This window comes from Urocitellus parryii, chromosome 3 (assembly GCF_045843805.1).
Source record: "Urocitellus parryii isolate mUroPar1 chromosome 3, mUroPar1.hap1, whole genome shotgun sequence".
Lineage (NCBI taxonomy): Eukaryota > Metazoa > Chordata > Mammalia > Rodentia > Sciuridae > Urocitellus > Urocitellus parryii.
Genome location: NC_135533.1, coordinates 104014171 through 104036364, shown reverse-complemented (window position 1 = coordinate 104036364; position 22194 = coordinate 104014171). Strand labels below are relative to the sequence as shown.

Here is a 22194-nt window from a genome sequence, read left to right as displayed (position 1 = left end):
CCCACTCTTAAAGCATGTCTGAGAGAAAGCCACCTTCTCCCCACTCTTCTAGGAAAATGCTCACCTAGTTGGTGTGATGTTCACGGCAGAAGGGGCTCCACCCACCCTCTCCTGAGTCTCTTTCCCCACTCATGATTTTATAAAGAGGAGAATTGGAAAGAACTGAACATACATGAAAATATGCCAAAAAAAGACACAGCCAATCATAAAACTACATAAATAAAATCACTGTGTGGAATAGCTACTAGTTGCCCATGACCACTGCATTGGCTATGGGGACCTGCATATTCTAGTCTCAAGCAATTGATGGACATCAGCTTCTGGAACAGCCTCTCCAAAAGCATTATAAAAAGCGAGGTTACAACGTGTTCCCATAAGAGAACAGTAGCTCAGGCCACAGTCCAGCAGCATCAAGCATGGAGACATGTAATTGACTGGCAGTGTTCATTTCTCAACAGTTTCACAGTCAACAATTTCTATGGTTTAGGGCTAGAAAGAATATTTGCCTGTTTGGATGATGCAACCAGAGAGGAACTAGAGGGATCCCAAGTCTGGGGTCCTCCACTTCTCTGTGTCCTGAAGCCCCCACAACTAGGAAGGTATTTTCTACTTTGGGGAATGGGAGGGAGCCTACCACAGAACATCTTGGGAGCCCTCAGAGAGGTTCTGAGCCTCAGAGTTAATGGAATGGGGTTGGCATTGACTGGAATTCTAAAAAGGATGGCTATGGTCTATTCTGGCCTCCATACACCCTACCCTGCCAGGTGCCAGACCCTCCTCACTGAACAGAAAGGCAAAGGGTGCTGGTTTCAACAGTTTCTAGTTATGGAGCTCCCTGGGCCTGGATATGGAAACAGGTCCTTTGCTGTCTGGGTCTTCTAGTCTAAGTGTCAAATAGAGTTGAGTACTTAATCACCACTCCCCAGTGGGCAGCTATGGATGTTTAATCCTCATCCTGTTTATGAAATGGGAATGATCATAATCTACCCTGTAATTATCATCTTAAGGTAAAATTAAATAAAGCAAGTAACACATCTTTTCCTCACTGTGTCTGGTACAGAGTGAGCATGCAATCAAAATTCCACAGTATCACAGTTATTAATATATAAAATTGATTTCTAATAGAGGCACAGAAAAAAAAAAACGCACTGCCTTTAACTTGCTCTAAGTCTCGGATATTAGCTCAGGTGACATGGCATGATTTAAGCAATGTTCTGGGTGGCAGGTGGATTTCCAGGCTTCCACCCACCCCCACCCACCTCACCCAATAATGGAAAGTTCAGTGTTCCTATTCATCTGTCCTGGAGAGATAGATGGCTGCACGGTGGCCTGGCTTGGCTGATGCAGGAATAAAACTGACACTAGTAGTTCCTCTATGTCCCTCTCCAAGATGGTACCATGTGTCTGAAACTTCCCTTGGCTGATGACCCCAGCATGCAGTGTTGACCTCTCTAATTTCCACTGCAGACACTAGTGAAAAAGGAGAGGATAGGGGTGGAGAATGCAAGGAGACAACAGAGATCCTAGACAAGTCCTTACAAGGTAAAATTTTTGTGAAATGACATTGGTGCATATGAGAAAAAATATATTGCATGAGTCTACTCCCCATTAATTTAGTATAAAATTATTTATCCAATTTCCCCCAAATGTTGAAAAAAAAAGTGATGCCTGTACACAATTCATCATATTCTCTCCATGACTCTCCATGAGGTCTGGTACCCTGCCTGGCACCTGCTACAGTCTCCACATATCAGGGTCTAGAGATGTCATTTTTTTTTTTTTTTGCTGTGAAATGCTACTTCAAGGTGTGGTATTTATAGGTTATGCAGTGGCTGTGATGAAAACTCCCTTGGAGATTCTGTTGTTTTCTAAATAGTAGGAGTATAGAGCTAAACTTGGATATTCTTATGTGCAATGACAGTGTTGGGAGCCATCAAAACATAAGACACCTGAGTGCTGCAAAATTGACCAAGACACAGCTCCACTCCAGTAGCAGTTCTTCTATTTATTCCATGTCTGACATCAAAAAGTTATTCAGTCTTTCAAAGTTTTAGTTTCCTTATTTATGGCATGAGTAAAGCAAAACTATCCCCATGAGATTGTTGTGAAACTTAAAGTTTTATGCATATATGTACGTATGTGTGTTATATATGTATAAATTACCTATTTTTGATTCCTCTGCATGAAACTAAGCAGAACATTTAAAAAAGAAAAGACCAGGGCTGGGGATGTGGCTCAAGTGGTAGTGTGCTTGCCCAGCATGCGTGAGGCCCTGGGTTCGATTCTCAGCACTACATAAAAATAAAAGATATTGTGTCCATCTAAGAAACTAAAAAATAAATATTTTTTTTAAAAAAGAAAAGACCAAAGAATACATTATCCATTGTTGGGGAATTGAGTTTTTAAGGCAGAGTTGGAGAGTTTTTTAAATTTTATAGGATGGTTCAAACGGAGGGAATCTCTATATTGCGTGGTTATATGCTGACCATTTGTTATGAAATATGTTTCCCTATAAGTTTAGTTAGAAAATTTATCTGCATGTAGATCTAGATGTTAAATGCAATAAAGAGTGGCTTGACCTGAGTATATATAGTATAGCTTTAATTATCTTCCAGGGCAGGAATCAAAGCTAACTGCTTTTTAAACAAGGCCTTAAGAAGCTGAATCATGTGTATAATTGGAAGGCATAAACACAGAGGTGGGAAAATACGCGTGCTTGTGTGTGTATGTGTGTGTGTGTGTGTGTGTGTGTGTGTTCAGTCCTCTGTGCCCATAGTTCCATGTCGTTGGTTCTGCATCCATGGATTCAGCTGACTTCAGATCCAAAGTAGTCAAAAAAAACTGTGTCTGCACGGAACATGTACAGACATTTATCTTATAATTATTCCCTAGACAATATAGTATGAGGATTTTCATAGCATTTACATTTTATTTGTTATTATAAGTAATCCAAAGGAGGATGGGCATAGGTTATAATACTACAGCATTATATATAAGGGACTGAGAAACTGTGAACTTGGTATCTGTAGAGTGTCTCAGAAGCAATTGTTTGTAGAAATCAAGAATAAAGGTTCACACACACACACACACACACACACACTCACATATATATAATTAGGAATGAAAGCAAAAGCTGACAATGACTGGGTCTTGGAATACTATGCTGATCTCCTTCCTCTGAGAAGAAAGCAGCAATATCCTTGTTGGGTAACAGTTCCTGTACCTTGTATTGACTGATAAAATGTAGTCAGGTATTAATTGCATATGCTATCATTGTGGAGACTTCCTGTGTTCTGTCCAACCTGCAGGATTAAGGGACACTGCTGAGGAATAAAGGTGGAATGCAGAGGACAGGACTCTGGGGATGAACCCCCAGAAGCCTGTAACCGAGGCCTTGTCTTCTTGGATCACTCCATCTCCTATGGTATGTGCTAAGATATGGGACAAGGGAAAACACATAGGGCCTTTGGAACAAGAGGAGTCATGAGAAAGATGCACAGGCCCACTCAGTCCTACAGAACAAGACAAGAATCCTATAGTTCACACATAGGTTAACATAGTATAAAATTCTGCTATAATTTGGTTTCAAATTCCAGATAACAATAAAAGATGGCCATCGTTTTCCATCCAATGAATATAACTAAGGATCCTTGGCATAGCAAGAATTAGAAAAAGCAGACTCCAACCTATTGCACTAAGGGGATGATCCTTAATCCATGCATGGCAGACATTTTGAGCCTACAATGCATTGTGATAGGTTGCCCTGTACATTGTAGGATGTTTGGTAGTACCCAAGCCTCTTCCTATCAGATACCAGTAACATCTCACCAGCTGTGACAACCCAAACAACCTCCATACATTGCCAGTTGACCCTGGAGAATGCCAGCTGAGAATCATTGATCTAGACCGAGTCACAATAATTTCCACTTACATAAAAATGTCCAGTCAGATTTTAACATCAACGGGTAAGAAAATTCTTCAAAGAAAGAACTCAAAATAAGTCAACAACGACAAAAAAATGGTAACAACAACAATAACCCTAAATATAAAAATGACTTTATCTTTTAAGTGGAGGTAAAAATATCATAGAAATAATGACAAGAAAACTTCCCCTAAAGGTTGATAGTCTTTAGATTAAATGAACTTAATAATATTGAAGAACTTTCTGCTTAGTGTAACAGAGAACAACTTATCCCTGACAAATTTTTCTACCAAGAAAAACTAGACAATACAAATGACATTTTCAAAATCTTTATAAAGTCTTTAAAAAGCCACCAAGGTACCAAAGACTTGAAGGTCCAAGATCTTTGGTGAGAAAAGGAAAATGTCTGCTATTTGATACCACCAAGGACTGGGAGGATCCATCTCCAGCAATCCCAATACAGCTTTAACTCCAGGGACAACACAGCATGTGGACCCTGGTAATACCAACTTTTGTTGTAGTATCTTAAGGAAGCTACTCAGGGACAAAAGCAAACTATAAATCAGTTCTGTTTAAAGAAGAGAGAGTGGGCCTACCATAGCTCTCTGCCAGAAAGTGCAAAATGACATTATCTGAAGAAAGTTAACACTATCTGGAGACCTAGATAGATAATTTTTTTATAGATAATGGCTGGTATTTAATGAAAAAAATCTAATGAAAAAATATCTAATGTTCCTGGAGATAAACCTAAATAATCAAAAAACAAGAGGAAAAATAGACTTTAAAAACAATTCACAAAAAGAATGAATTATTATAGTTCACAATATACACTTCTAAATATGATTATATTTCTAAAAATTAGGTTGAACTAGAGGAACCTTTAGTAGAGAACTAAAAACTATTTTTTAAAAAAGAAAAAATGTAAATATGAATGGAAAATACAATAATGAAATAAAAAAGTTCTATGGGAATGTCTAATATCAGATTAGACTCAACTAAAGATAGAATTAATAGATTAGAAAACTGGCAAAAAATTCACAAACTGAAGCAGAGAGAGAAAATAAAATGTTGGAAAACATTGAAAGGAATATAAGACCAATAGGGATAGTATGAAAATTTTTAGTCATGTCTAATTAGAGTTGCAGAAAAGGACAGAAAGAAATGGTCAAAAGAAATATTATATCACATAATGGCCACGACTTTTCCAAAATGTAAGCTACCAAGCCACTGATTCAAGAAGTGCTACAAAACCGTGCAGTTATTCTCCTTAAAAAAAAAATAAAATACCAAATCAAGTCACACTAAAACTTCTGAAAAGGAAAGGGAAGAACTGGGGAAAAAAAGAGTGGAGAGAGGAAACAAGGAGGGAGAGGGAAAAGGAAGAGAGAAGAAGAGAGAAAGAAAGGAAGGGAGGAAAGGAAGAATTGAAATACTAATGGGGAAATATAAATATCTCATATATGTTCTCAGAGGAAAATAAAATACAGTATCAAAATATATAAGACCAAAATTAACAGAACTTACAGGAGAAACAGATCTACAATCATAATGGTAAATTAATAACTGATAGAACAAGCACAGGATACACAGGATTGTACTCAACAGTAGCAGAACCACTGTATGCAGAAACCAACATTAACCATGTGTATAGACAGTAAGCGAGCCTCAAGAGATTTGAAACAAATGTCATCATTTTGACAGAGGACATTCCCTGACCACTGTGAAACAGAGATATAAAGATAATAGAAAATCCAAATATGTAGAAACTATAGTCTTTTAAATTACCCAACACAAAAAAAATTATACTAGATATGAAAAAAAATAGTTTTAATTGATAACGTAATTGGAACATATCAAAATTTGTGAGATTCATTTAAGGCAATGTTCAAAGGGAAATGTTTAGTCATATATATATATATATATATATATAACATAATATGTATTAATATAGAAAAGATTAAAAGGATGGAAATTGATGATATAAGTATCCAACTCAAGGAGTTATTTGGAAAAAGAAAAGAAAAAACAGACACAGTGGCACACACCTCTAATCCCAATGGCTTAGAAGGCTGATGCAGAAGGATGGCAAGGTCAAAGCCAGTCTCAGCAACTTAGCAAAGCCTTAAGCAACTTATCAAGACCCTGTCTCAAAATATAAAAAGAGCTGGGGATGTGGCTAAGTGGTTGAACATCTCTGGATTCAATCCTGGGTAAATGACAACAACAACAAAATAACCAGCAAAGATCATAAAATGATGAGGCCAATCATCATTTTATGATCAGAAAAGACCCAAAATTAATGAAATAGAAAATAAACATAAAGAGATAATGCAATAAATCAAATATTTTTGTGAAAATATTAATAAATATTGATATTTTCTAACAAGACTGATAAAAAAGGGGTAGGGAAAGAGAGATAGAAGAGAGAGTATACAAATCATTGTTATTAAAAAAAATCAAGAATAAAATATTTCCACCAAATCTTCAGATTTGATGAGACTGCTAGGTAAAATTACTCCGATTTTTTTTCCTTTGTGCACCCATCTTTCAGATGACATTTTTGAATGTGAGCTAACACAACATGGAAATAAAATTAAAATGAAGATGTGGAACCCAGGACTTTTGGTAGCCCATGCCCAGACAGCAAAGAATTCCCAGGAAAGCAGCCCAGTGATGGTCAGAAGGATCAATTGCCTTTTCAAGGGTGTGAGGGAGGGAGGGGCTCTGCCAGCTGTCTGCATAGACAGAAGGACTAAACATAAAGAAGAGATTGACACAGTGGGGGCAGGGTAAGGAAGAGCAAATGTTGCATGTAAAAGCAAGAAAACGAGAATCTTCAGGAAAGGGGGAACATGGTAAAAAAAGGAAATTTCATTATCATGCATAGCCTAGTTCTTCATAGGACAATATTTATCTAGTCATTATGTTTTATTACAACTAGAATGGTCATATAACCAGAGTGGGAGCAACCAGGCGGGGAAATGGTGTGATGCAGAACTCAATCTGCATCCTTCAGAACAGGAAATCAATTGATAATTCCTACAATGAATAAATCAAGAAAGACTACTATAGGCATATCATTTAAGGCTATAATAACCAATCCAGAAGAAATCACTAAATAAGTTTAAAGCAATTCATACTCGGGAGTAAAAATGGAAGGGAAGGGGCTCAGAACACTCTTAGTAACAAAGTCAATAGTTTTGAATATGAAGAACCTTTTCAATACAGTTTTTACAAACCATTTTAAAAATGATAAGGATAATCTGATCATTTTTGTCAAAATGCACATACCTGCACTCATGTAAGTACATATAAATCTGTCTGAAAAAGAACGCCAAGGCTTTTACAATAGCTATCTTTGATGAGATGAAGGGTGGTTTTTTCTTCTGGTTTATTTGTATCTTGTAATGGTTCTATGACAGATATATATTGCTTGTATGATAAGCAAAAAAAAATAAAATTATATAATGTATAAAATCGACACAGTGGGTAGGAAAACATTCCTAGGGATTGCATCAATATAATTTCAAATAGTCATTTTAGGGCAGTCTCCAGATACTGGTTATAGGATGAATAAATATATGTATGATGAAGGTCTAAATTTTAAAAGGATGTATGCAGAAAGGTGAGTGAATTCTTTAGCTAAGGAGTTATAAATGGGATGTGCAGGGTCCAGCTCAGAGTTAGAGCACTTGCCTAGCATGCATAGGGTCCTCAGCATCACAAAAATCAAAAACTGAATAGAGATTTGCCTCTCCTCTGTGATCAATCCTCCACAACCAGAGCCTTGCAAGGTGCCTGTCTTCACACTGTGCTTTTTCATGAAGGGCTGTGCAGAGTCACTTGGAAAATAACCCATTCCCTCCTAGCTGATAAGAGGATCTTCAGTCTCCAAATTGGGGACAGGGGAAGGAATTCACTTCATAATCTGAAACTTCCATGTGAATCCCACATTTTGGGATCCCACACACTTGTAGAGAAATGTCTGAATTTCTGAGTTCCCCTTAATTTTATAATATAAGTTTATATATGGAAAAAAAACTATTCAAAAGCAATGTTGTTGTTATGGTTTGGATATGAGGTATCCCCCCAAAGCTCATGTGTTAGGCACTGCAGGAAGGTTCCAAAGAGAAATGATTGGGTCCTAAGAGTTTTAACCCAGTGAGTGAATTAATCCTGATGGGGCTCACTGAGTGGTAACTGGAGGCAGGTGGGGTGAGGCTGGAGGAGGTGGGACTTGGGAATGTGGCTTTGGAGTACATATTTGTATCTGAAGGGTGGAGTTTTTCTATTTCTCTGCTTTCAGATTACCATGTGAGCTGTTTCCCTCTGCCACACTCTGCCATCATGATTTTCTGCCTCACCTCGAGCCCCAAAAGTAATGGAGCGGCTGTCTATGGATTGAGACCTCTGAAATCATAAGCATCCAAATAAACTCTTCCTCCTCTACAATTGTTGTGGTTGGGTCCTTTAGCAAAATATCTGTTTCAACAGTTGGTTCTCAGCAGCAGCATTTTGAACAAATGGTATCCAAGTACATTGCACACTGTAAGACAACCAAATCAACATCCACACCACTGCATATGCAAAGGGATGAGACCATGCGTGTTCTGGACCAAAAGTCTCTTGGACTTCTGTCAATCCTTGGTTGCAACACAAGATGGGAGCCTTGTTATAATAAGCTTTTCAATTAAGACATGTTTTACAAAAATGTTTTAATTGAAAATATTATTTAGGCAGTGATATTTATTTTGCAATACAGATTAAGCATCCTAAAATCATAAAACCTAAAACCATCTGAAATACTTCAAAATCTGAAACTTTCAGAGTGCTGAAATGAAGCCATAGGTGGAAAATTCCATACTGTAAAACTGTAGTTTTACAAGCATCATTAAAATTATCATGTACCTTTTAACTGTATATAAGATATACATGAAGCATAAGGAATTTTGTGTTTAGACTTGGGTCCTATTCCCAAGCTAATACATGATGCATATTCAAATACTCCAAAAATCTAAAAACATCCCAAATCTCAAATAGTTCCAAGTATTTCAGGCAAGGGATACTCAACCTCTATTTTTTTTTTTTAAGAGAGAGAGAGAGAGAGAGAGAGAGAGAATTTTTTTAATATTTATTTTTTAGTTTTCGGCAAACACAACATCTTTGTTTGTATGTGGTGCTGAGGATCGAACCCAGGCTGCAACCTGTATTATTAACATTAATTAAGTGGTACATTTACCAAATACTTTTTCATAGAAGGGAAGTACTATGCCTAATAGAAAACCTTGCCTTCTTCTAAGCCACTGCTTCAAGCATATCTGAGCCTTGTCCCTTGCACAAAGCAGAATGCCAATGTACCAGAACCAGAAAAGTGACATGTATCTTTTTCTTGTCTCCAGGTCCCCCAGCGGGGTTAGGCTACTGACCTTGGCATGCCCTTGACATGCCCCTTGTCATATCCCTGACAGAGTCTTGATTCTGTCTCACTGCTTCTAAGCATGGGTATCCCATCTTCTGCAGTGTGCTGTGGAACCAAAATAGTTCACACTCCTCTAGAGATCCCTGCATGGACTAGGGATCCATGTCTTTGTATCTTCTATTTGTGAAACACCTACATGTATTCATGGACTGTAGTAGAAGTATAATAAATGTTTGCTAATCGGTAGATTTTTTTTAATCTGATTTCCACATTTTCAAGTCAATGCAACTGCTTTCAATATACTATTAACTCAATATTAACTTTTTCATACACTTGCTTTGTAACTCAGAGTTTTTGCATTCCAATCAGAAGCCTTTCTTTTTAACTAGGTTTTTTACAAGTCAAACCCTGAAGCATCAAATCAGAAAACTACAGGTATGCACAAACTTTGGAGTGTATTTGGTTCAAGCGTTTCAGGTTACAGATAAGAACATAGAAACCAAAAGGACAAGTAACCTGGAAATATCACCCAGAAACTCATGACCAAAGGGGAAGACCTACAGGGCAGAGCCACTGAACAGATGAACCCTGACCTGTGCATCAGCTCACTCACCATATGTCTGGAGGTTTTCAGTGAGTTTGTCCACATCAATGTGCAATTGGCTTTCTACAAAGTTTCTTATAAATTTGTTTTTCAGCGCTTCCTAAAGGAAAATGGTAGAGCTTTAAAAAAATAATTGTATTATGTCTCCTTATTGAATAACTTACTAGACTTATTCAACGTTTCATCTTATTAGAAAAAGGCAAACCAAATCCACTTAAGAGAAGTTCTAAAACATCACAATAAACAAGGAGCTAACATTTAATTAAGTTTTTACCTTGAAAAACCAAAGTAATGATTATGAAATTTTAGGGTATTATTGTAATGATATGCTAATACTGAAAATGAGAAATAAATTAATCAGTGACTTTTGGGGCAAACTCTTCTAATGGAGCTATATGGAGCTCCTTTATTTTATATATGATCTCTTCCTTCACATGACCTTTCCACAGGCTGGTTGTAAAGAAGGGATCATCCAAAACCCTGAAGAAGGGACTCTGACTTTTCCTCAGCCCTCTTTTAAGCCTATAATGTGCAAATCTTCATCTTTGGAAGAACCTTTCATTGCATCATCTGTACCACTGTCCTCCCATTATCAGTGGCTCTAACACTATCCCATTTGTCAAAGGTTTTACTATGGAGATTTCTCCAAAATGATTGTCATCACCTTAATGAAATTTTGCATCTTGATTTTGAAATTAGCATGCGTTTACTTTCATTATACTTCTACATCCAACATCTGACAAAAAAAAAAAAATACTGATACACTGAGGCTGAATACCAGAATGAAAAAGTAAGATTAATGTTGGGATTTACTAGTTCTCTGGAGAATATTTATATGTTATGCACACTTTGTTGCCCCACATAAGCTCATACCTAAGAATTTCATGTTGGAATTCTCAAATAGCATGTACCTTCTGCATTCCTCATACTAGCTTCGCTTCACATGATGATTCTACCTAATTATGTCTGAGGATGACCAGACTTTATTATGAAATCTGAGTGCTTGTACTTTTTTAAAAACAATCCTATCTTCTTTCTTTGGATATTAGTTATTTGCCAGATAACATACAGGGTACTTTGTTATACATTATGTCATTTAATCTCAGGGACACTCCATGCGGAAATTACTGTTGCCTTTTACTGATGGGGAAAACAGGACTAAATTATGGGCATCTCCTAAAGGCACCAACACCGCCATCTAGTGGCAGAACCAAGTTTGGACTTCACCACAGACACTGGTAGCTCTCCCTGAACATGATGCCAATGCTAAGAAATAGAATAAAACTTATGAGATTCGTTGTAAGATAAAAAGTTCTTCAGGTGATTGTATATGTGACTTTAACTTCTGACATGACTACGGAGTAAACAGCACTCAGCTGAACTACAGACTTCCAAAGGAGCTGCCCAGTGTTTGAGGCAGGGTTAGGTACATCTTTATGTAATCAAGGTACTTTCAATTCTGTCAGCTTGGCACTTCACATAATATTGTGTGTCACTATTTGCAGTGGCAGCAGAGTCCTTATCAAAATCTAAACTATTTACTACCTGGACCATTGCAGAAAAAATGTTTGCTGATCTATTTATTAACAACTTAATCCATGAGCAAACAAATTAAAGAAGAATAACCATACAATAATAGCTAAGGAATATACCTGAGGCCACTTTAAAAAATTAGCATCACAGACCTCCAACTCCAAGGAACAGAAGGGACCAAGTTCCCACTGTTGCATTCTGCATGCACCAGTTTGCCCAGACTCTGCACCTCCACAGACTGCTCCTGGACGATGACCATCATGGTAAGCCCACTCCTAGGAGCCACTGGGACTTGGGATCCAGGACTCCTCTGTTGATAACCAACTTTATCTCCACAGCTCCTTCACAGACTTGCCCAATGTTCATTCAATTGCAGGGCTGAACAGAATACCTCCTACCTTCTCTCCAGGTTTGATTTGCATCACTGTTGGAGATGACCTTGCCAAAAAACTTTTCCAGCTCCTTCTTTTTTTAAGAGCCATTTCTCATAATAAAATTCTTGCATAGAATCTCACCTTGGCATCTGCTTCTTGGAGGACCTGGAATCACACTGCAGTATTTCCTCTGTGTCACACCTTATTTCTAAGTGCCTTACATATCCCATCTCACTTAGACCTCATAGCTACTATTATTTCCTCATTTCACAAGTATGAGGCCCACAGCCCAGAGAGGTTCAGCAACAAGTACAAGATCACACAGGTGGTGGAATGCAGAGGAATTTGTACTCAACCCAAATGACCTGGCTCTACATTCCACAACCTAAACTACTTGTCTGATTGGTAAAAAATAAACCAAACATGAACCAAAATGCAGACCTATTTTCTCTGGTCAGATCTAACATAAGCTAGGATTTCAAAAATTCCCTAAAATGTTACTAGGTAAACTACCTGTTTAGCTGTTAATGATGGTCGCACTCTGAAGAAGCCATTTAAAACCGTAAGCCACTTATTTTGTCAACATTAGGTTGTCAATACAGAATCTTAGAAAATGATAACAAAAAATAAATTTGTAATTGAAAAGAATGCAAACTCTTTAAAATAAATTTAATATGGAATTGGTAAATATTATTAAATTATTCTTTATTCACATAATAGCACTGTTTTGCATGAGTAGACACTGGGAAGACACAAGAAGTTCTTACATGAATCCAATCTTATGTCAATTCTACTATTCATCTGGGAAAACCATGCCTGATAGGACTTTGTAGAATCTTTTAGAGGGCTGCTCCAATGTCTCAGACAGACTCTAGCAGGCAGCTCTCCCAGCCTCAGTGGCTAAGGCACTCACCACTCACCTGCAGTTGGCTGAACATCTGGCCATTTCCACTTCCCTGGAAAAGACTTGATAGCTTCAGCAGTGTTTCTGATAAAATTTTTAGATTGTCCACAAAATAAAAAGTATAATTAGCCTGCAAAATGAAGCACATTCAAATATGTCCCTTAATTAGTTGTTACATTACGATGAATCTTCAGCCCTGTAGCAACTACAAGATCAACAAGCATTTTATAGCACATGGTCACAAGAGCAAAGGCTGCCATTTCCTCTTCAGACTGGCTGACACCTCACTCCATACGCTCCTAAGAAAACTCTCAAGACCCCTCTCCTTGGCTCTTCCCATCTCTTACTTCCTGCCTGTTCAGCATTCTGTCTCTAGTAGTAGACCATCTTTGGGGTACAGCATACAGCCCCAGTACATACTGACCAAATAAAACAACGCATGTCCACATTTCCTCCTGCAAAATATGTTCTCAGCTAAGATCCACTTATTTGTTTTATGGTACCTGACACTGAGGAAGATAGAGTAAAACGAGTGCACTTATTCCTTTATTGTTATTGGCTGAGCACACTGGTGTAAGACGTTTGTAAAATAAGTTGGCATCATAAAAACATGCACAGTCACAGATCCATAAAAGAATTCACGTCTTTTTCTCTCAAGATAAAAATATTATATCCTAACAAAATAATTTGAATACAATATAAAGTCATATCTAGGAAAATGTCAACTGTAATATTATTATATTTAATAATAGTCTGAAAATAGTGTCAATGCCAAACACACACTCATAGAGGAGGGTTTGAGAGTCCACTACTATCTCCTGAAGGTCACTAGGAGAATCTTGCGGTGGCTAAGAGCTGAAGAGCAGCCACTAGAACAAATAGAGGAAAACTTTAAGTCAACTTTAGCCTTCTAGAAAAATAGTAGTGAGAACTGTTGTAAATATTGAGATGAATTAACATTTTCATTTGGCACAAGACCTCGTACCTAACAAATGCTCAGTAAACTTCAGCTATGCTAGTCAAAACACATGCAGGCACACAGGGGTTAAATATTGTTATTAATGCAACCAACTTACAAGATTTATGAATACTCTTAAGTCTAAAAACAGGGAATACACAGATATGTGCTCCAACACATATGTATACATATATATATATACCAAGTTATTATAACTTAAATAACTTGAAATATCCAAATTTATCATATAAATATATACATGCCCCCAATACACACCTTTGCTTTTCAAAATGCACAAGAAAATTTCACTAAAACAAATAATATGGTAGGTAACAAAGAAATCTCTAACATGTCAAACATATAAAATATTTAAATAAATTATTTAAATGTCAAACTTAAATTATTTAAGCATATAATATGAAATTAAAAATTATTAAAATGCATACAATTTTGAAATTAACAAATTGAAATTTTAAAACACTATAAATAATGAATTTCAAGAAGTTATTTAGGAAAAAATAGATACAAAATAATGATAATAATATTGGCTATCAAAATATATTGGATATAACCAAAATTCTGATTCACTTATGTTTGTTAAAATTGAAAAGTGAAAGGTAGACTCCTATAGTGCAAGAATTAAAACCAAGAATCAATAAATGGAATGGATTCAAACTAAAAAGTTTATTCTCAGCAAAAGAAACAATCTGTAAGGTGAACAGAGAGCCTACATCCTGGGAGCAAATCTTTACCCCTCACACATCAGATAGAGCACTAATCTCTAGGTTATATAAAGAACTCAAGAAGCTAAGTACCAATAAAACAAATAACCCAATCAGTAAATGGGCCAAGGACCTGAACAGACACTTCTCAGAAGAAGATATACAATCAATCAACAAATATATGAAAAAAATACTCATCATCTCTAGCAATCAGAGAAATGCAAATCAAAACTACTCTAAGATATCATCTCACCCCAGTTAGAATAGCAGCCATTATGAAGACAAACAACAATAAGTGTTGGAGAGGATATGGGGGAAAAGGTGCACTCACACATTGCTGGTGGGATTGCAAATTGATGCAGCCAATATGGAAAGCAGTATGGAGATTCCTTGGAAATCTGAGAATAGAACCACCAGCTATCCCTCTCCTCGGTCTACACCCAAAGGACTTAAAAACAGCATACTATAGGGACACAGCCACATCAATGTTTATACAGCACAATTCACAATAGCTAAACTGCGGAAAGCCAACGTAGATGCCCTTCAGTGGATAAAAGATAAAAAAATGTGGCATATATACAAAGGAATTTTACAGCAATAAAAGAGAATAAAATCATGGCATTTGCAGGTAAACGGATGGTGTTGGAGAAGATAATACTAAGTGAAGTTAGCCAATCTCAAAAAAACAAATGCAGAATGTTTTCTCTGATATAAGGAGGCTGATTCATGGTGGGGTAGGGAGGGGGAGCATGGGAGAAATAGATGAATTCTAGATAGGGAAGAGGGGTGGGAGGGAAAGGGAGGAGGCAGGGGATTAGCAAGAATGGTGGAATGTGATGGACATCATTATCCAAAGTACATTTATAAAGACACAAATTGTGTGTCAACATACTTTATATACAAACAGAGATATGAAAAACTGTGGTATATATGTGTAATAAGAATTATAATGCAAAAAAGAACCCCAAAGTATATGTATAAAGACATGAATTGGCATGAACATACTTTATATATAAAGATATGAAAAATTATGGTCTATATGTGTAATAAGAATTACAATGCATTCTGCAGTCATGTATTTTAAAAACTAAAATCAATCAAATAAAAAATCAAGGGAAAAATTGTTTCTAAAATTAAAATTTTATGTTTATTAAAAAGTGAAAGGTAATCAAAAAAGCATTAATTTAAAATACCAATAAAATAATAGTACAGGAAATGTAAGAAAGCAGAAAGAAGCAATTAGTCAAGATAAATTTAAAAAATAAATTACTTTAAGAAAAAGATAAACATTAAGTGCATGAGATATTCCTCTCAATATATAACACAATATCTCTGGAAAGTTGAATTTTCAATTATTTAATATTTGCTGAAATCTTAGGATACATCTAAATCATTTAACATAAAATAATATTGATAAATATAATAAGCTATTAATGTTAATTTTTCAAAATATTTTATTTTTATTTTTTTTAATTTATTTTTTTTATTGGTCATTCATAACATTACATAGTTCTTAATACATCATATTACACGGTTTGATTCAAGTGGATTATGAACTCCCGCTTTTACCCCGTATACAAATTGCTGTATCACATCAGTTTCCCTTCCATTGATTGACAAATTGCCTTTCTAGTGTCTGATGTATTCTGCTGTCTGTCCTATTCTCTACTATCCCCCCTCCCCTCCCCTCCCCTCCCCTTTTCTCTCTCTACCCCTTCTACTGTAAATCATTTCTTCCATTTGTATTATCTTGTCTTGCCCCTCCTTTCCTCTTATATGACATTTTGTATAACCCTGAGGATGGCCTTCCATTTCCATGCAATTTCCCTTCTCACTCCCTTTCCCTCCCACCTCTCATCCCTGTTTAATGTAAATCTTCTTCTCAAGCTCTTCGTCCCTACCCTGTCCTTGTTTACTCCCCTTATATCAAAGGAGTCATTTGGTATTTGTTTTTTAAAGATTGACTAGCTTCACTTAGCATAATCTGCTCTAATGCCATCCATTTCCCTCCAAATTCTATGATTTTGTCATTTTTTAATGCAGAATAATACTCCATAGTATATAAATGCCACATTTTTTTTATCCATTCATCTATTGAAGGGCATCTAGGCTGGTTCCACAGTCTTGCTATCGTGAATTGAGCTGCTATGAACATCGATGTAGCAGTGTCCCTGTAGCATGCTCTTGTTAGGGCTTTAGGGAATAGACCGAGAAGGGGAATAGCTGGGTCAAATGGTGGTTCCATTCCCAGCTTTCCAAGAAATCTCCATACTGCTTTCCAAATTGGCTGCACCAATTTGCAGTCCCACCAGCAATGAACAAGAGTGCCCTTTTCCCCACATCCTCTCCAGCACTTATTGTTGTTTGACTTCCTAATGGCTGCCAATCTTACTGGAGTGAGATGGTATCTTAGGGTAGTTTTGATTTGCATTTCTCTGACTGCTAGCGATGGTGAGCATTTTTTCATGTACTTGTTGATTGATTGTATGTCCTCCTCTGAGAAGTGTCTGTTCAGGTCCTTGGCCCATTTATTGATTGGGTTATTTGTTATCTTATTGTCTAATTTTTTGAGTTCTTTGTATATTCTGGTTATTAGGGCTCTATCTGAAGTGTGTGGAGTAAAGATTTGTTCCCAGGATGTAGGCTCCCTGTTTATCTCTCTTATTGTTTCTTTTGCTGAGAAAAAACTTTTTAGTTTGAGTAAGTCCCATTTGTTGATTCTATTTGTTAACTCTAGCGCTATGGGTGTCCTATTGAGGAATTTGGAGCCCGATCCCACAGCGTGTAGATCATAACCAACTTTTTCTTCTATCAGATGCCATGTCTCTGATTTAATATCAAGCTCCTTGATCCATTTTGAGTTAACTTTTGTGCACGGCGAGAGATAGGGATTCAGATTCATTTTGGTGCAAATGGATTTCCAGTTTTCCCAGCACCATTTGTTGAAGATGCTATCCTTCCTCCATTGCATGCTTTTAGCCCCTTTATCAAAAATAAGATAGTTGTAGTTTTGTGGATTGGTTACTGTGTCCTCTATTCTGTACCATTGGTCCACCCGCCTGTTTTGGTACCAGTACCATGCTGTTTTTGTTACTATTGCTCTGTAGTATAGTTTGAAGTCTGGTATCGCTATACCGCCTGATTCACACTTCCTGCTTAGTATTGTTTTTGCTATTCTGGGTCTTTTATTATTCCATATGAATTTCATGATTCTTTTATCTATTTCTACAAGATATGCTGTTGGGATTTTGATTGGCATTGCATTGAACTTATATAGGACTTTTGGTAATATCGCCATTTTGATGATGTTAGTTCTGCCTATCCATGAGCAGGGTATATTTTTCCATCTTCTAAGGTCTTCTTCTATGTCTTTCTTTAGGGTTCTGTAATTTTCATTGTATAAATCTTTCACCTCTTTTGTTAGGTTGATTCCCAAGTATTTTATTTTTTGGGGGGATATTGTGAATGGAGTAGTTGTCCTCATTTCCGTTTCAGAGGATTTGTCGCTGATATACAGGAATGCCTTTGATTTATGCGTGTTGATCTTATATCCTGCCACTTTGCTGAATTCATTTATTAGCTCTAATAGCTTCTTTGTAGACCCTTTTGGGTCTGCTAGGTATAGAATCATATCATCTGCAAATAGTGATAATTTAAGTTCTTCTTTTCCTATTTTTATCCCTTTAATTTCTTTCGTCTGCCTAATTGCTCTGGCCAGTGTTTCGAGGACTATGTTGAACAGAAGTGGTGAGAGAGGGCATCCCTGTCTTGTACCAGATCTTAGAGGGAATGCCTTCAATTTTTCTCCATTCAGAATGATGCTGGCCTGTGGCTTATCATAGATTGCTTTTACAATGTTGAGGTATGATCCAGTTATCCCTAATTTTTCTAGAGTTTTGAACATAAAGGGATGCTGTACTTTGTCGAAAGCTTTTTCTGCATCTATCGAGATGATCATATGGTTCTTATTTTTAAGTCTATTGATGTGGTGGATAACATTTATTGATTTCCGTATATTGAACCAACCTTGCATACCAGGGATGAATCCTACTTGATCATGGTGTATAATTTTTTTGATATGTATTTGAATCCGATTCGCCAGAATTTTATTGAGGATTTTTGCATCAAGGTTCATTAGAGATATTGGTCTGTAGTTTTCTTTCTTTGAAGTGTCTTTGTCTGGTTTTGGAATCAGGGTGATGTTGGCCTCGTAGAACGAATTTGGAAGTTCTCCCTCTTTTTCTATTTCCTGAAATAGCTTGAAAAGTATTGGTGTTAGTTCCTCTTTAAAGGTTTTGTAAAACTCTGCTGTATACCCATCCAGTCCTGGGCTTTTCTTAGTTGGTAGTCTTTTGATGGTTTCTTCTATTTCCTCTATTGTTATTGGTCTGTTTAGGTTGTCTATATCCTCCTGGCTCAATCTGGGCAGATCATAAGACTCAAGGAATTTATCTATGCCTTCACTATCTTCTATTTTATTGGAGTATAAGGATTCAAAGTAATTTCTGATTATCTTCTGTATTTCTGAAGTGTCTGTTGTGATATTGCCTTTTTCATCCCGTATGCTAGTAATTTGGGTTCTCTCTCTTCTTCTCTTCGTTAGCATGGCTAAGGGTCTGTCAATTTTATTTATTTTTTCAAAGAACCAGCTTTTAGTTTTGTCAATTTTTTCAATTGTTTCTTTTGTTTCAATTTCATTAATTTCAGCTCTGATTTTAATTATTTCTTGACTTCTACTTCTTTTGCTGTTGTTTTGCTCTTCTTTTTCTAGGATTTTGAGATGAAGTATGAGATCATTTATTTGTTGGTTTTTTCTTTTTTTGAGGAATGAACTCCAAGCAATGAATTTTCCTCTTAGAACTGCTTTCAATGTGTCCCATAGATTCCGATATGTTGTGTCTGTGTTTTCATTTAACTCTAGGAATTTTTTAATTTCCTCCTTGATGTCTTCTAAAACCCATTGATCACTCAGCAACCTATTGTTCATTCTCCAGGTGATGCTTGATTTTTCCTTTCTTCTTTTATCATTGATTTTCAGTTTCATTCCATTATGATCAGACAGGATGCATGGTATTATCTCTACCTCTTTGTATTGTCTAAGAGTTGCCCTGTGACATAGTATATGGTCTATTTTTGAGAAGGTTCCATGTGCTGCTGAGAAAAAAGTGTAGCAACTTGATGTTGGGTGGTATAGTCTATATATGTCAATTAAGTCTAGGTTGTGAATTGTGTTATTGAGTTCTATAGTTTCCTTATTTAACTTTTGTTTGGAAGATCTGTCCAGTGGTGAGAGAGGTGTGTTGAAGTCTCCCATGATTATTGTATGGTGGTCTATTAGACTCTTGAACTTGAGAAGAGTTTGCTTGATGAACACGGCTGCACCATTGTTTGGGGCATATATATTTATGATTGTTATGTCTTGTTGGTGTATGGTTCCCTTGAGCAGTATGAAGTGTCATTCTTTATCCCTTTTGATTAGCTTTGGCTTGAAATCTATTTTATTAGATATGAGTATGGACACTCCTGCTTGTTTCCGCAGTCCATATGAGTGATATGATTTTTCCCAACCTTTCACCTTCAGTCTATGTATATCTTTTCCTATCAAATGCGTCTCCTGTAGACAGCATATTGTTGGGTCTTGTTTTTTGATCCATTCTACTAGCCTGTGTCTCTTAATTGGTGAGTTTAAGCCATTAACATTTAGGGTTATTATTGAGATATGGTTTGTTCTTCTATCCATGTTTGTTTATTGATGTTACTAAACCTGATTTGTTATCCTCTTTGACTACTTTCCCCCCTTTACTGTCCTACCTCCCATTGTTGGTTTTCAATGTTATTTTCCATTTCCTCTTCCTGTAATGTTTTGCCAAGGATTTTTTGAAGAGATGGTTTTCTAGCTGCGAATTCTTTTAACTTTTGTTTATCGTGGAAGGTTTTAATTTCATCTTCTAACCTGAAGCTTAATTTCGCCAGATACAAGATTCTTGGTTGGAATCCATTTTCTTTAAGCGTTTGAAATATGTTATTCCAGGATCTTCTAGCTTTTAGAGTCTGTGTTGAGAGATCAGCTGTTATTCTGATTGGTTTACCCCTAAATGTAATCTGCTTCCTTTCCCTTGTAGCTTTTAAAATTCTCTCCTTATTCTGTATGTTGGACATCTTCATTATAATGTGTCTAGGTGTGGATCTCTTATGATTTTGCACATTCGGCGTCCTGTAGGCTTCTAGGATTTGGGATTCTGTCTCATTCTTCAAGTCTGGGAAGTTTTCTTGTATTATTTCACTGAATAGATTGCTTAATCCTTTGGTTTGGAGCTCTGTGCCTTCCTGTATCCCAATGACTCTTAAGTTTGGTCTTTTGATATTATCCCATAGTTCTTGAATGTTCTGCTCATGGTTTCTTAGTAGACTTGCTGAGCTATCTATGTTCTTTTCAAGTTGAAATACTCTGTCTTCATTGTCTGATGTTCTATCTTCTAAGTGATCCACTCTGCTGGTAGTATTCTCAATTGAGTTTTTAAGTTGGTTTATTGTTTCCTGCATTTCTAGTATTTCTATTTGTTTGTTTTTTATTACCTCTATCTCCCTGTGAAATTGATCTTTTACTTCCTGGATTTGTTTGTCAATGTGATCTTTCATTGTCTGATTTTGCTGTCTCATGTCTTCCTTGAGACTCCAGATCATCTGAAGCATGTATGTCCTGAGCTCTCTATCTGACATTCCATCTGTTGCAGCTATTACCTCTTCTAAAGTTGAGTTTACCTGCATTGCCTGTGGTCCTTTCTTTCCTTGTCGTTTCATACTGCTGGCGTTTCTTTCTGCTTGGTGAAATTGTTGTGTCTTTGATATTTTCCCCCTCTATTTATTTATATTGCTCTTGTATAGTTGAAAAATCACCCTTGCAGGGCAGGTAGTGGCTGTGATCCTCCTCCAATTAGTGTGATCCGTCTACCATGCTGGCAGGCCCTAGGTCTGCTTTGCTGGTCGGTCAAAGGTCTACCTACCCAGTAGGCGCCAGGGGCACCTGTGTCACTCCATAGGTTGCTGGGCCTAACCTCCCGATGGGTTGCAGGTTGGCCTAGCTTGCAGGCACTGGGGGAGGGGCCGGTTCCGCCCCTCAGCAGGCTTTGGGCCCTCTCTGCTGGTGTTCACAGTCCCCCTCCTACCTGCAGACACTGGGGGAGGGGCGGGCCTAGCCCTCAGCCGTCCGCCGGACCTGTCCTAGTGGGTCCGGTCCGCGTTCCCCACCGGCGCGTGTAGCTGCTGTCACTTGGCTGGTTGCTGGTCCTGACCCGCCCGCCCGTGGCTTGCAGGTTCGCCTCCTTTTCAAAATATTTTAAAGCATTAAAATTTAAATAATTAACAAAATAGTTAATGTTAGAAAACAAAGATAACAGATGTGAGAAAAGATTTCAAACATACAGATCTATGATCATATATTTTTAAATCTCAGCAAAATGTGTTTTAAGATTAAAATGACAAATTACTAATAAGCTATAGAAAACCCTCATATACAAACAATATGGTGATTGTGTCAACTGAACAGGTCTGGAAACAATGACCCATCTGGTGAGTCTCTATACCCACAAGAATGTGACTTTCAAATGCCTGTGCCTTCAGAAGAAATTAGAACCTGTTGGGATATGGCCAATTCCAGATCAACAAGAGCTTGGGGTTGTACCAGACAGTAAGATGGCCATAAAAGACAACTCAAGCCATGTTAGGAAATCTAGGAAGAGTTCTTGCTAGTAAACTCCT

The 22194-nt window shown here is 37.0% G+C and overlaps 1 protein-coding gene across 1 annotated transcript in view; it reads right to left on the bottom strand.

Annotated features, from left to right (window-relative positions):
• The window catches only part of Abca13 (ATP binding cassette subfamily A member 13), a 441561-nt gene that overhangs the window by 277885 nt on the left and 141482 nt on the right, over positions 1-22194 (bottom strand). Inside the window, exons 28-29 of the mRNA XM_077796801.1 lie at positions 12773-12886; positions 9955-10045 (exon numbers count right to left, since the gene is read on the bottom strand). Of these exons, the coding sequence (XP_077652927.1) occupies positions 9955-10045; positions 12773-12886 (205 nt within the window). The remainder of the gene's footprint in view (positions 1-9954; positions 10046-12772; positions 12887-22194) is intronic.